This window comes from Stegodyphus dumicola, chromosome 1 (assembly GCF_044657685.1).
Source record: "Stegodyphus dumicola isolate Sdum_Otavi_A_Nest chromosome 1, ASM4465768v1".
In the NCBI taxonomy this organism is placed as follows: domain Eukaryota; kingdom Metazoa; phylum Arthropoda; class Arachnida; order Araneae; family Eresidae; genus Stegodyphus; species Stegodyphus dumicola.
This window is the reverse complement of record NC_140768.1, coordinates 296073761-296088286: the sequence shown is the minus strand read 5'-3', so window position 1 is coordinate 296088286 and position 14526 is coordinate 296073761. Positions and strand designations below refer to the sequence as shown.

The 14526-nt window shown below is 30.4% G+C and overlaps 1 protein-coding gene across 3 annotated transcripts in view; it reads left to right on the top strand.

The window, feature by feature from the left end:
• Nucleotides 1-14526, top strand: part of Dap160 (dynamin associated protein 160) — a 178486-nt gene that overhangs the window by 57110 nt on the left and 106850 nt on the right. For all 3 annotated transcript variants that reach the window (XM_085808735.1, XM_085808736.1, XM_085808737.1), the window contains 2 exons: nt 2717-2925; nt 13947-14097. In XM_085808735.1, the coding sequence (XP_085664861.1) occupies nt 2717-2925; nt 13947-14097 (360 nt within the window). The remainder of the gene's footprint in view (nt 1-2716; nt 2926-13946; nt 14098-14526) is intronic.

Below are 14526 nucleotides of genomic sequence, written 5' to 3'. Positions count from 1 at the left end.
GAGTGCAGTTTACTTTCTGTCCCCACTTTAGAAAGACATTTCACAGGCTTTAATATAGCACAGCTAATTATTAAAACTTTAAAAGAAAATGCAGCCCGTCTGGATGATTGCTTAGCACTTGGTGCCGATAATGCACCAGTAATGGTAGGCTTGAAGACTGGTGTTGCACGCATCTTAAGAAAGGAAAATTCAGATTTGCAAATTATGAGGTGCATCTGCACCTCTTTAAAATTAGCAGCTGAAAAAGAGGCAGCTTCTTTACCAATAAATGTGGATGAACACATTGTTGATATTTATTATCTTGAAAATTCTAAAAGGAAGGAAAAATTGAAATAGTTCCAAAAGCTGCATAATACTGAAATGAGAAAAATTTTGAAATATGTATGTACACGCTGGCTGTCTTTAAAGAAATGCTTTAAAGAATGCAAAAGTAGTGAAAAAACTTTCAGAAGAAGACAAAAAGTTTTATCTTTATGTTAAAAGTTGCTTCTGTCGAGTATGCGATTACATACTACATAAATTTCCAATCAATGATGAAGTGATTTTGCATGCTAAAGTTGCTGATGTTTCTGCTCTAGCAAATGCATCTTTTTCTCATATAAGGTACTTTTTGGACAGATTTCCTGTGTTACTTCATCTAGTCATGAAAGATGATGATATTGATGTTGCCACTGATAAATATTGCAGTCGCAATTTTGCAGTTTAAAATTAGAAAACTTGGATGAAGTTATAAAATCAGCTAGGATTGACACCCAGTGGAGTTTAATTGGAAAATTGAAAGGGGCTGATGGAATTTTAAAAATAGTGAACTATCTAGAATTATGTTGGCCATCTTGACAGTTCCCCATAGTAATGCAGAGTGTGAGAGTATTTTCAGTGTTGTTACGAAAATGAGGAGTAAATTTAGATCTAATGTTAGTGATGACACATTAGAAAAACTTTTATTAGCGAAAGCAGGCCTACGTGGCAATTGCTATGAACAAAATTATGACGTTTCTTTCTTAATGAAAGCAAAATCTGCCAATGTTCATAACATTTGTACAAAAACTGATTAAAGTGTCTTTTTTTTTTTTTTTTTTTTTTTTTTTTTTTTTTTTTTTTCAAGTAATAAAAATGTTTTTTATGTGTAAGGTATTTTTGTGTTGCTTGCATTTAAGAATTAGCAGTTATTTAAAGTTAATTCATTATTAAAACTATATTTTTATCATTTAAAAAGTCTTTTAAACATTGTGAAAAATATCCTGATTTCTTTAAAAAATCTGATTTTTGAGTGTCGTAGTTTGGCAAGTATGCTTTCAGATTGTTCTAGCAAATAATTATCTGTATTTATTCACACTTATGAAAATCAAACTCATCAACTCCTCTCTTTTCAAATATACATTTTCACTTTCTCTTTTTGCCTTCCTGAATAACCGTGGTTCCTATTCCCTTAAATCAGAGAAATTGTTGATTTCAGATCTGCCAGTTCAGCATGTGCAGTTGAATAATATATGAGTGGGTGAGTAAATAGGAAAATGAGTATACTGGAAAGATAATTTATAGTCATAATATAATTTAGTAGTTTGGCATCCTTTTAGTTTCTGCTAAGTTCTTTCCTTTTTCATTAATTGATACAAAATTAAAAATAGAAATTACTATAATTTATTTTTTTCTTGTAGTCATACCCTGTTATATGTGATGCTTTCCTGCGTATATGTGTTTGTGAGATGTATTTGAAATGCATCCCTAATCATCAGATGTACCTGAGAAGATTACTTGAAGCGAATAAGACTAAAATGACATTATAATAAGTAGGAAGCTGAGAATATAGATTAAATGCATTAAGACCTTAAAATTATGTTTGTATTCAAATATTTTACTATATTTCATACTTTAAATGACATCTAAATGCATATTAAGGCATGAGATGAAAATTAGCAAGTATGTAATGTTAACACTGATTGGCAGAAATTTCTTTGCTGAATAATTATTTTTGAATATTGAAAATGATTTGGAAAAAAATTCTTGCATTCCTTAATCTGTAAGCTTCGATATTTACATTTTATTAACTATGCTTAAATTATTCTGCTTTATCATAATTATTTAATAATTCATTGCCCAAATATGTCTAGCAATTATTATCAAATGATAAAAAGAGCTAAAATTAGTTTTAAACAAAACTGAAATATATTTCTTTAATTATTCTTAACACCAGAGTGATTATTGCAACTTAGTTCTGAAAGTACAAGATAGTTAGCAGCAGTAGCTTTACAACTTTGGAATTCTTGGTGCACAGTAGAATTGGATACTTGTTCACTAAGCAAAGGACTTAACAAGACTCCAAACTAAAAACAGACTGAAATGATCGAATTAACGACATAGCTTCTCGTGGCAGCTATGTAAGAAGACTCCATACTATAAACAGATTGAAATGATCAAATTAATGGCATAGCTTCTCATGACAAGTATGAAAACATCTTAACTAAAAGGAGTAGTGAAAAAAGACTTCTGCTATAGTCTGAAAATGTTCCATGTGGAATAGAAACGCTTCCATAGAACTGTAATATGGAATATAAGTGACTATAATAACTGATTACAAATATAGAACACATTTATGTTAAAAATATTTAACATGTTATTTTAATATTTTTTTCCTTTTTTTAAATTTTTAGAATTTCTTTTCATATCAAATTGTTTTAGTATCTAACATATGAATTTCCTTAATAATCTTCTTCAGGTGCCTGAAGGCCAAAGTTCTGAGCCGGGTTGGTTAGGTGGTGAATTACATGGAAAGAAAGGATGGTTTCCTGAAGCATATGCCGAGCGTATTGAACCATCTCAGGATAATATAGCTAATGATAATGCCTTCACTAATAGTGCTGCTACATTAGGAGCGCCTACTGAAACAGTACATATTGTAGGGACGGAAATGAAGCGAACCCTAGAGTATGTATGACACTTTTAATATTGGTTCTAATAAAGTTAAATAAACACTGTGCAAAAAAAAAGGGGAACAGTTCTATATCTCCTGTTCTACTGGGCCGATTGACGAAATTCAAATTGCGTTCTTCATGTCTCGAAAGCGTGACTTAGGATTTATATTAGATTTATATTTAGCTCTATTCTAACGTAGTTATTTTGACACATAATCAGAATTTTTCTAAAATAACGTACCAATTTTTCTCCATATTTCGATTCTATGATTCAAATTATGCCTAGATACTAAATTTTGTAAAGTTTGGTGCGAAATTTACAGAGAAATTCAACAGTTTATGTTGCCGCTTTTTTCTCAGTTGTGCCAAGAATAGTTCACTTGGCGAACTTCTTAATATATGACAACCTATTTTCCTTTCCCTTTCTACCTTGTGCGTGAGGGGGGAAAAGTCACGATCATTCCTTTTTTTAGAAAATGCTCTTTATATTATATTTTTAATTATAATCGTTATTAATTTTAAGTATTTTTTCTTTTTCAAATTTCATTTCAGTTGTTTATGTTGCATGGTTTCTTTCGAATAACTGTTTTAAAAATTTCTATTTACTCATTCGAACTGTGTAGTTTAAATAAAAGGTGCATTGTTTATTTTATTTTTTTTTTTTTCAAATAGTTTTCTTTATACTATATCTTTAGTCATAGTTACTATTTTAGGTAATTTTTAAATTTTTTGACTTTTAATTGTTTGTGTTGCATTGTCTCTTCAGATAATTGTTTTAAAATTTTATATTTATTTGTTCAAACTGAGCATTTTAAATATATTTATTAATATAAATTTTCAAGGATTTGATTTTATTTATTTGAATTGCATTTCTTTCGGAAGAATACTTTGTGTCCCAGACTACGATGCATCTGAAAACTGAGTATATTAAAAGAGAAAATACAGTAAAGCACAGTTAACATGCCTTTCAATGTTCCATTCAGAAAAGATATATAAATGAGAAAAATGTATAACCGACATTTTAACTTAGGATGACTTGCATATATTGCTTTAACATTGTGCTTATTGCTTTACACAATTTTATCATCCTACATTTAGTTTCTTAAAAGGTTATTTATATTTTAGTCAAATATTTTATTTTTGAAATCGCAAGAATCAAATATCATAAGATTAAAAAGTTTTAAATTTAAAAAAAATACTAAATTTTTTTTTTTTTTTTTTTTTTTTTCTTCAAGCATTCTGCGAGTATATTAAAAAGCATCCAACTACTTTTTGAAACATCTTGGTATTTCTGACATTCATTTTAAATAAAGTTATCACCTTCCATTTCATAAAGGCCTGGAAACGGCCCGAGCAGTAAAGTCGCTGAACACTGTTAGTTCGCTCCGGGGTTCGAATCCCGGCGAATGGGCTGGTTGCATGGGCGTTTTCATGGTTTTTCTCATTGTAACGTATATGCCAGCTGGTTTCCCTTAGAAAGTTCTTCACGAAAGCGTCCCTCCTTTTAGGCAGATAGCCCTGGTTTGCCGTAACTTAATAATCCAATACAATCCAGTCTTCTTCCTCACTACTCCTTTTAGTTAAGATGTTTCATCAGTATTCATTCAGAGCCTTTATTAGTCTTTAGAGGCTAAACATTTTGAAGGCATGAGATGAAAGGAAAGACTGGTTTCATCAAGAGGGAAAACGTCTTTAGGTGATATCCACATACATCACTGGATAAATTTCTGAATATTAATAACATAATTTAAATTTATACAAACATACAGTCGAAAACCAATCGCTCATCACTTTAATCTGCAATGATATCATGATATCGTTTTTGTCTTTTCCGTTAGCACAAGCTCAGTTGATGGTATTTGCTGGTGTACACGTCCAAGTGTTTTCTCTCTGAGAACCCAAATTCATTGAAGTATTCTGAAAGTATATTCAAAAGCATCCAACTTTTCGAAAGACCTTAGTATTTCTGACAGCCAAATTCCCCTTCAAATTTTTGCTTACTTTTCTCTCTAATTTTCTTCTTTCCTTCTACATTTATTTTCAGTACTCACCACAAGAAAATCAAGATTTTGCGATTATTCATATCCATAAATTTTGCATTCTTGCCAATATTTAAAAAATATCGATTACATCAACTGCAATTCAGTTGAAGGTAGTTTTTCATTTTCTAGGCATTTTAACTATAAATAAAGCTTAAAGCAAAGTTTAAAGGATAAATATTTTAATTAAAAGATTTTTTTGCTAAATGACAAAGAAATAAAACAGTCCAGCAGTGTTTAATCTGTACCACTGAGTGATCCTATTATTATATTGGCTACAAACAATCTAAATCATATTAATGATCATGTTTTTTATACAATCTATAACACGAGAGAAAATTAGCTACTTAAATCATTCTCTTGAAGAGGATTAATGTAAAAATTTATACTTGTATATATTATTTTTAAAGCTGGGATATGACCCAAACTGTCAATGTCCTGTTTGCTTAAAAACATTGTGAAAATAAACATCAAACAAACTTTCTCAGTTTTAGACAATTCAATTTAAATGCAGTCAAAGTAAAAGTAGCAGACAATAACACGGCGAAGGTAAAAATTTACTCTCACAAATATTTAAAGCAAAAAAAGGAATTTTGAGAGCTAATTTTTTCAAAACTACTCTTACGATTTTTACAAAACTTAACAGTCTGGCATAATTTAAGTCATAGAATCGAAATATGGAAAAAAATTAGTATGTTATTTCAGAAAAAGTCTGATTTTGTGTCAAAATACCTATGTTAGAATAGTGCTGTTTGTAAATCTAGTATATATCCTAAGTCACGCTTTCGAGACATGAAAAACACAATTTGAATTTTGTCAATCGGGCCAGTAGAATGAGAATTATAGAACTGTCCCCCCCCCCCTTTTTTTTTTTTTTTTTTTTTTGCGCAGTTTACATTCACATTATTATGACCACCTATCATGTGTCTTTCTTCCAACTTGTATTCACGAAAATATCTCAATAAGTGAATAATTATCTGTAACCATGCAGTATCTACTTCAAAAATCCTGTAGAATGCTTGATGGAAATTCTATGTGTATAAGTTATCTGTTAGAGTAGTCCCATATGTTGTTTAGGCCAAGGGAATAGTTTAACCCCTTAACTGCCATGGACGTGTAAATATGCCCTCCTCAGCCAATGCGTTAACTGCCAAAATACTATCATTTGCTTTGCACTGCTACCAGTAAAATTATTCACAGAGCTTTGGAATGCAACAACACAATGACCCTAACAGAGTATGTCAAGGATTATACCATTTCAGATAATAGAAAGTATCTTCCTGAAACGGTGAAAGTAATGACTGTATGGTTATTGCCCATGTTTCTGTGTGAGTAAAACATATTTTGTTTTTTATTCTGTGTCTTCCATTTTCATTTACTGTTTGCAGTAGTTGCTTTTTGGAGTAGATGGTGGTGAAAGTAATGACTGTGCGCTTACTGCTCGTGTTTGTTCGACTAAAACATTTTTTTATTATTATTTTGTGTCTTCCGTTCTCGTTTACTGTTTGTAGTAGATGCCAGGAATAAAGAAAGATATAACGGTTGTTTCAAACCCACTTATCTTTTTTAATTATTTTTTGATAAACTGCTCTTCCTTCATATTGTTACTAAAACTAACTATTTTGAAAACCAGTATATAAACCAACATCCTGCAAATCCAACCAATTCAGAAGAAATATATGTTATTTTTTTATGTTATTAGGTATACTGATTTTACAAGGTATAACACTGAAACCTGATATTATACTTTGCTGGTCTAAAAATAAGTTGATCGAAGCTCCATTTTTTGGGATCTTTTTTATTATACTTCATTTTTATTATACAAACATCATTTTTATTATACTTTTACTCTAAAAATTAAATTTTGTATCTTTTATTCTTTATTTTCTGAAAGTAAACAGTTTTTAGACAGCAAAACTTGCACTTATTTTCCCTCTAATACATCGCATAACTATGTGCGCCTATGTAAAAAACGGTGGCACTAGGGAGTGAATCTTGTATGTTTTCCACAGCAGTTAACGGGTTAAAATATTCTCAGTTTTGCTTTTCAAGTCATCAGGAACAGATGTAGTATTGCAATGTGGCACATTGTTGTGGTAATAGATATGACTACATTCAAGTTTTATGATCGTCTGATCATCATGTAATGTGTATGAATTTATAACATTGTGGTGGGGTATTTGCATTTTTGACATTGTATGCAATATCCATGTTCACTGCGCCATATCCGTGCGCATTCGCTATGATGTGAGGATAAAGATTGCCGTGAAATTCTCTAGCGCCTGTACTTCACTAATCCTGCTTGTTCATGGTCGACATTTGGTGTTGGCTTGACATGATGTATTTTGTTTTGTGTTTTACCTTTTAATTTTAAATAAAGTTAATTTTATGTTTTCCCAAAGTTTTTTTACCTTCCTTTAATGAACCTAATGATAAGTTTGGAGTCTTGTGGCATAACCATTACCACAACATTAAGAGATGAAGAATTTATATTTAGAGTGCCTTCTAAATATATCAAGAGTTAAATTATGCTGCAAAAATATGCATCAGAGCATAACACTGCTCATACCAACATATTGTATCCTGCATTTGCGTCTGTCTGCTTGTTTCTCAGCGATGCCAGCATAAAAACCTCTTTCTGGAACAAAATCATGACTCACTGCACAAGGTCACTTCTTGCCACACAATCAAGGTATGGTTTCCATATAGCTATACCAGTTAACATTTGTTTGAAGAGCAATGCCATCAGTGTGGGTGCTCTAGCCAAGCATTTGCTATAGAGCTAATGCGTAATAGAATTCATTCTTTGGGTTATATTGGAGATCTATTTGGTATGGCTCCTTGATTTATTGGAAGGCTAATCGATCTGCAATAGCTCATTGGTCACTTCTGATGGTTTATCTAAGATGGCTGGTGATCTAATACTGTGTAAATTTTGTAAATATAACGCTGATTTTTGTTGTTTGACTTCTGAATTAGTAAAGGGGGTGTATTTTTCTCAAGGATGATCGATTGTGTTCTTTACCTGCTGTTATCATATTCATGAATGAAGAAAATATTATTTCACATACTAATGTGTAATCTTGATAAATGCTGTATTGTATCATTTGTCACTTTTGCATTAGTAGTGACCATAATAATGTGACTCAACCTCTTAAATTTTCATAATAGTGTATAATAATTCTTTATATTTGAAAAAATGTAATTAAAAATTTCTTCATGTTACTTTCTCATATCCAATCATAGATCAGCCCTCCACCCCCTCTGAAAAGTGTCCTGAAATTCATGAACTGTGACCAGAATACTGGCAGTATGCTAAGCAGGCAAAATACATTGCTTGCAGATTTGGTCATAAAAGTTTTATTTCTTGCATAATGGTATCAAAAATGTAATTTCAAAACTTTGTTTAAAAATCAGATATGTTGCAACTGCAACAATCCCACCCAACCAATTATTGTAATGTTCCATATCACCAAAGCTGAAAACCACCAACGGTCATTATAATTTTAGTCTAGGATTAATCATTGTGCATGCTATCAACCTGCTATGACAAAAGAAAAAAAATATATACTTCCTGTAGTACAGGCATGTCTCAGCTGAATCTGTCTACACTTGCAAACAACCACAGCAATCCAAATAATTCTGAAAATTTATTAATAACCATTTATAAATTTGAAATTGTTTTAAAATATTTTTAACCATTAAAAACTTTGAAAATATGTTTGCCTACCTCCCATTTTGTACTGTCATTTAAAAATATAAAACTATTCACATTTATTATTTGTTGCTTCAAGGCCGTAACTCAGCCATCATTTACAATTGTAGTGCCTGGTATTATCACTGCGTAGAAGTGATTTGAGAATGTTGGCCTATTAAGAGACTCAAACATTTCCCACTGCAGTTGTTTTTATCATTACAATACAGACCATAAGTGCAAAAATGACTTTAAAGCTCTATCTCTAAAGTAACAGATCATAATGAGACTAAAGACTCAGTTAACTAGATGCTCATACTCTTCACTATTCTTAAATAAATTTCTGCTTTAAACTTAAGTTTATGATCAGTGTATTTAGATCTATCTCTATCACCTAGCTGCTATTTTTTAATAACTCCATGTATAAATAACACCAGTTTGTATCAATTTGGCTGTCCTTTTCAAAAATTTAGTATGGCTTTGAAGAGGCTTTCTACACCTCTATTTTAAAATGCTTACATAATCAGCACCTACTTTTGCATAAGTAGCTTTTTCCATAAGGACTGAGCTCTTTATTCCCAGTGCTTTGCCAAAATTTGTTCTCTATCTGTTATTTTGTAACATTTAATTATAACAGCATTATAGTCATAAATTAAGGCTTAACCCTTTGTGGCTCAGTGTTCCACTACATGGAACACCCAAATTGAATCGCTTCTGAAACCTTTAAATTCAACCGCAAATAGATAAAAATGCCTTTATAATATACTTTGAACTATTCTTTTTAAACAGTAGATAGCAGCATATCACAAGGAGACACAGAATTTTCATATATTATGTGTTATTAAAATCCACTTTTTTTCAAGTAATTTTCTCTATTTTTTAATGATATAACAAATTTTATTTGGAAAAGAAATTAGGCATAATTTTTCTGGCTGTACTCCAAATTATTTGTTCTGTATTTTTTTTAATTTTTCATACAAAAACCATGTGCAGAATCATTGAATAAACCCGGGTGTTCCATTAGCAGAAACACTGTGCCTTTAGCGATCTCATGCTGTTACGAATCAGAACATCTGTGCTTAGGAGAAAACATCCGTTGTTTACGTTTTTTTGGGGGGAATGAATTCAAACAAAGCAGTATTGAGGGGTGAGGTGTGTTTTGTGTTATGAAAGCCCTAATATTGGCATCTCGAATTTTTTGGGAGTAGATTTTAGGCGGGAATTTTATTAGTAGCTTGACTCATCTTTACTTATGGAGGGATTGTAGATCTTACTGGGGTGCCTGTTCACACCGAAATTTGGGACATTCTATCGAGCCGTCTTGGAGATATTTGCGAGTTTGGGTTTTACCGTTACGGCGAGACCTGCGCAAATTTTTTGCTGCCGCTTTTTAAACTCATTCCCGTTTATTTTCAATAATTGTGTAAATATTTTTTGTTTATGTATATATTATAGACTTATTTTTCCTTTATTGTTAATATTAATCATAGTTAATTATTTTAACCGTAGTTAGTTTATTCTTCCATCAAAAAGGTGTGACTTACTTAAGAATTAAAACGGTAAGTGCAATTTTTACAAAATTTTACCTGTATACTCTTTTAGGACTAAATAGACTGCATACAGCTACCTTTGTTGAAATTCCGACGTTAACGTATAGTGCGCCGTAAAGGGTTAATACAGAGCATTCAGCTATTCCAAAAACATTGAGAGACCTTCAGGTATCAAAATCCCACAACTATTTAACAACAAATTTAGAAGACTTGAAAATTAAAGTAAAAATTAGAATGTAAGTGGCTGTGAACTTCATAATATTAGCCTTAATTCTTTAACTGGAAGAAGTTAAATGTAAAAAGGTTATATATGTAAAATATTAAGACCTAAATTAAGTTTTAATCAATTATTATTTTAATCGACTTATTCAATTATTATTTATCTTCATTTATTTATGCAATAGAAATGAATTTAAATCACATAAAATCACACTTTTTTGGAAGAAGACTACCACAAATAAAAAAAGGTTTATTATAACACTTCCTTTACTTTATACAAGAAAGTAAAAAGGTCAAGCAAACCTGTTTTATGAATTTAATGTAAACTGCTTTTTAAATATATCATTGTTGTAAAACTGGAGCTAAAGAACTATTTCATATTGAATACTTAACTTTAATGAGCATTGATAATGACAAGACATTACTGGCCAAGATTCTTGGTTGATTATTTAATTTAATCAAACATATAAGATAAGCTGTGTACTATCCATTGACTGAGAGGCCCTGGGAGGATAGAATCAGGCGGTCTTGTACCCCTTCTTTTCATATTTCCAATCTTGCCAAAGGTTTCATCTCAGCAGATTTTGAATTCTTTTTTGCCACAAAACACTGTAGTCACAAATATGTATACTGTACTTATGATTTAAACCAATACCCAATGGTGTCGATCTCTGTTAGCTTGCATTAACCAGCATACAGGCTATGTTATGTTCTTAATAGAAATATTTTTTGTATTTTGAAACTGGCTTAGTTCCTTTTAGGTAGTCAAATGTGCAAGTTACCTCAGCAGTACTTCCATACAAAAATATAATACTTTTGCATGGTTTATTATATAAAACAAATTAATAAAAATAAATAAATGTCACAAATTTTTATGTTGTGTAAGCTTACCTTCCAAGCAGCAATATGTTATGAAACATGTCTTCATGCCCCTCTTTGCACCCATTTGTCTTGTTCACATTTTATCAGTTTGCAGATCCTAGTAAAATAAGTTTAAAAATGCATTTTTTAATAAATGCAGAGAGTTGAAATAACGCTAGGTAAATTAAAAGGACCCATTATATTTTGTAATTAGGATCTGCATCTCAGGCTAAATAATAATGGACTTAAAAAGAATTTACAAAATGTTTACTCTTGTTAAGGACTACATCTGGACTTTTGTATATATTAAAATGTTTTTATAGTTATTTTAACAGTTGTTAAGGCAGAGTATTGTTGAAATTGTACTTCCCTTTGTCTTTTAATAATTAATGTTATGAAAAGATATTGCCTAAATTTCAGCAGAAGAGAATCCCTATTTCTTAGTTTCATCCACAGCTTCACATGGGGTAAAAGTATCCCACATAAGTATGGATGGTCTACATAACGTTTGATTAGAATAACATTGACAGAAACAGCAAATATAATAAGACAAGAATATAATGCATTTGAGATGATTGTGTCTTAAAGCAAAATTGGCATTCTTGTTAGAAATTAAGTGAAAAACAGCACTAATATGATATCATGACAAATATAAAATATATTGGCGCATTTAAAGTTGTATTAATTTTAAATGGCGAATGACAATTCGTTGACTAGCCAAATGTTTCTGCAGCTCTATTTATAAATTATGCACAACAGCTGTTCCATTTGTAGACTTTGAAAAACAACTGTTCTATTTACAGACTGTATTTTAATATTTTGAAAGAATACTATCAGTGTATAATTTAAATATTATGCATATAAAGCATAAGTATTTTAATTTGCTGTCATGAATGCCATTTTATATCATATATTCTGCCATATGAAATGCCATTTGTGCCAGTAAATTAGTGTTCATATTCTACATGTATATATTTGATTTGACAGGAAGAGGGTGAACACTGGTTTATAAATAAAAACTTACTGTTATGTTATCTTAAGAAATAGCTCATAATAAAGGACAGCCTCCATGCATATATGTCACCTTTGAATAAAATAAGCACTTTTTTAATGTGAAATAATGATTTGTAAATGTTATATTGCATCAATGTGTTAATTTTATGTTAACAGAAAAATTTATTAATATTTAGTAATCAGTATCAAGTTTAAATTTGCCGAGTCCTTACCTTTAAATGGTATTCAGCCCTTTTCTGCTATATATGCAATTGAAATGGAAACTCAGATTTGTCTCAAATATAAAATGTGAATTCCAATAATCTGCAACAGCTTTATTCATGATGTCTATAATCCACACTCAAATTTGAATGTAAAGGAATAAAATTTCAACTTCAGAAAATGGCATTTTTTTCTTATGTATATAAAAATTATTATTAGTATTTTTTAAATGCACTACATTATGACATCTTTTGACTAAAAAAAAAAAGAATTATCATTGAATTTTTTTTTATTTGTCAAATGCCATTAACATTGGCCATTAGGCCATTAAACTCCTTGCTTGCCAGTAGTGCTGAATTCTTTATCATTGAATTAATTTAGCATTTTCTGCTCCCACATCTATGCTTTCTTTCTGTAATACCTTTTGTGAATGTTAGCCAATTATTTGCTTTAGATAAATCCCTATTTATGGATGCCTATTTCACTGCTTTTTAGTATTAATTTTTAGTTTATGTGATCAATTTAAAAATCATATTATAGCATGTCTTGAGAATTCATTTGTTCACAATATTTTATGTATTGCACTTTGGTTTGTTTACAGTCTGCAAAACAAGTATGCTTAAACACCAGTCAGTAGCATATAGATAAAATCTTAAAAATAGAGCATATAAAGATTTTCCTGATATTAAAAATGGAAAATATGGCAAAAAGAGGATAAAGAATTAAAATTTTACTAAATCTAAAATTTCAATTCTAGCACTTAATGAAGCATTGTTGATGCATTTGCTCATGCAAAGAACATAATGACAGATTTAGCATGGGAATTTAAGGAAATGTTTGCTGTTACAGTTTAGTAAACGGTGTATACACTGATTTCCCCCCCCCTCTTAACCGAAAGCTTAAAAGTTACTTTGAAAATAAACTCATTGGTGAGAATACAGTTATTTGTGTAATTATTTGATGTGTTTTTATTTAAAGATTTATTTACTTCCCCCCTTTTTTTTCAGACATTTTATTCCCTGTGTAATTATAGTTAAAAATTAAAATAGTTTTATATTTAATAAATTTGGAATGAATAAATTTTAAGGTATGAGTGTGTTTTAATTATTTATATATACAAAAAAAGTGAAATTTTTAATGTAACTAAAACTTAAAAAGGCATTGGTTTGTAATCTGAAAAATTCACTAATCCATACAACCCATGTTTCTGAGGTGGGTAGCTCACCAGAATTCTGTTGTTTTTCCCTGTGTAATAAGAGATTTATAAGAAAATTTTCAGTAGAATGATGCAATGAAAGATGTGTAAATAGCAATGTTTTTCAAAACTTGAAAATATTTCTGTTGGTTGAAAGAACCATTGAAAGTCTTGATTTCATTTATGCGCAAATGCTTACTTGGGAATTTTTTGATTTCTACTCATGTATTTTTAATAATATTCTATGTTTTTATTAATTAGAGGTATATCTGAGGCACCTGAAAATGGTACAGAAGTGGCAAATGTGAACAATCCTGTTCGAGATGTTCTTCAGCATTCTGAAAATTCATCTTTCACACAGCTTCCTAAAGTATCACCTGCTACTTCAGAAACCTCTCCAGTTCCTGGACAGGTAATAAAAATTATCAGTATTTACATCTTAACCTAGAGTGGGAGCTTTAAATGATGCCAAAAATTGCAATAACTTACCAAAAAATGTCTGTCTTCCTACTGCAGTCATATGCTTAATCTTTGGTATGTTCCTATAAGCATCCGATGATGTATTCAAGGTATTTCTATTTATTTAATAGTGAAGTTAAGCAATATAATTAATTTACTACTACTAATCTACATCAAATTTATACTGTTGTTGAGAATTAATCAGTACCACCTTGAGACACTTTGGAAAAAAAACTGCTGCCCAGACCTTAGTTAAGTGTGTAGTAGCTGAAGTAATCAGTTCTCAGGTCACTACCAAAATTATCTTGGTGCTAACTTAAATTCTCAGTCTAGGAGAAAAAAAAAAAAAAAATTATATAATTATGCCTTTCCCCACGTTTCT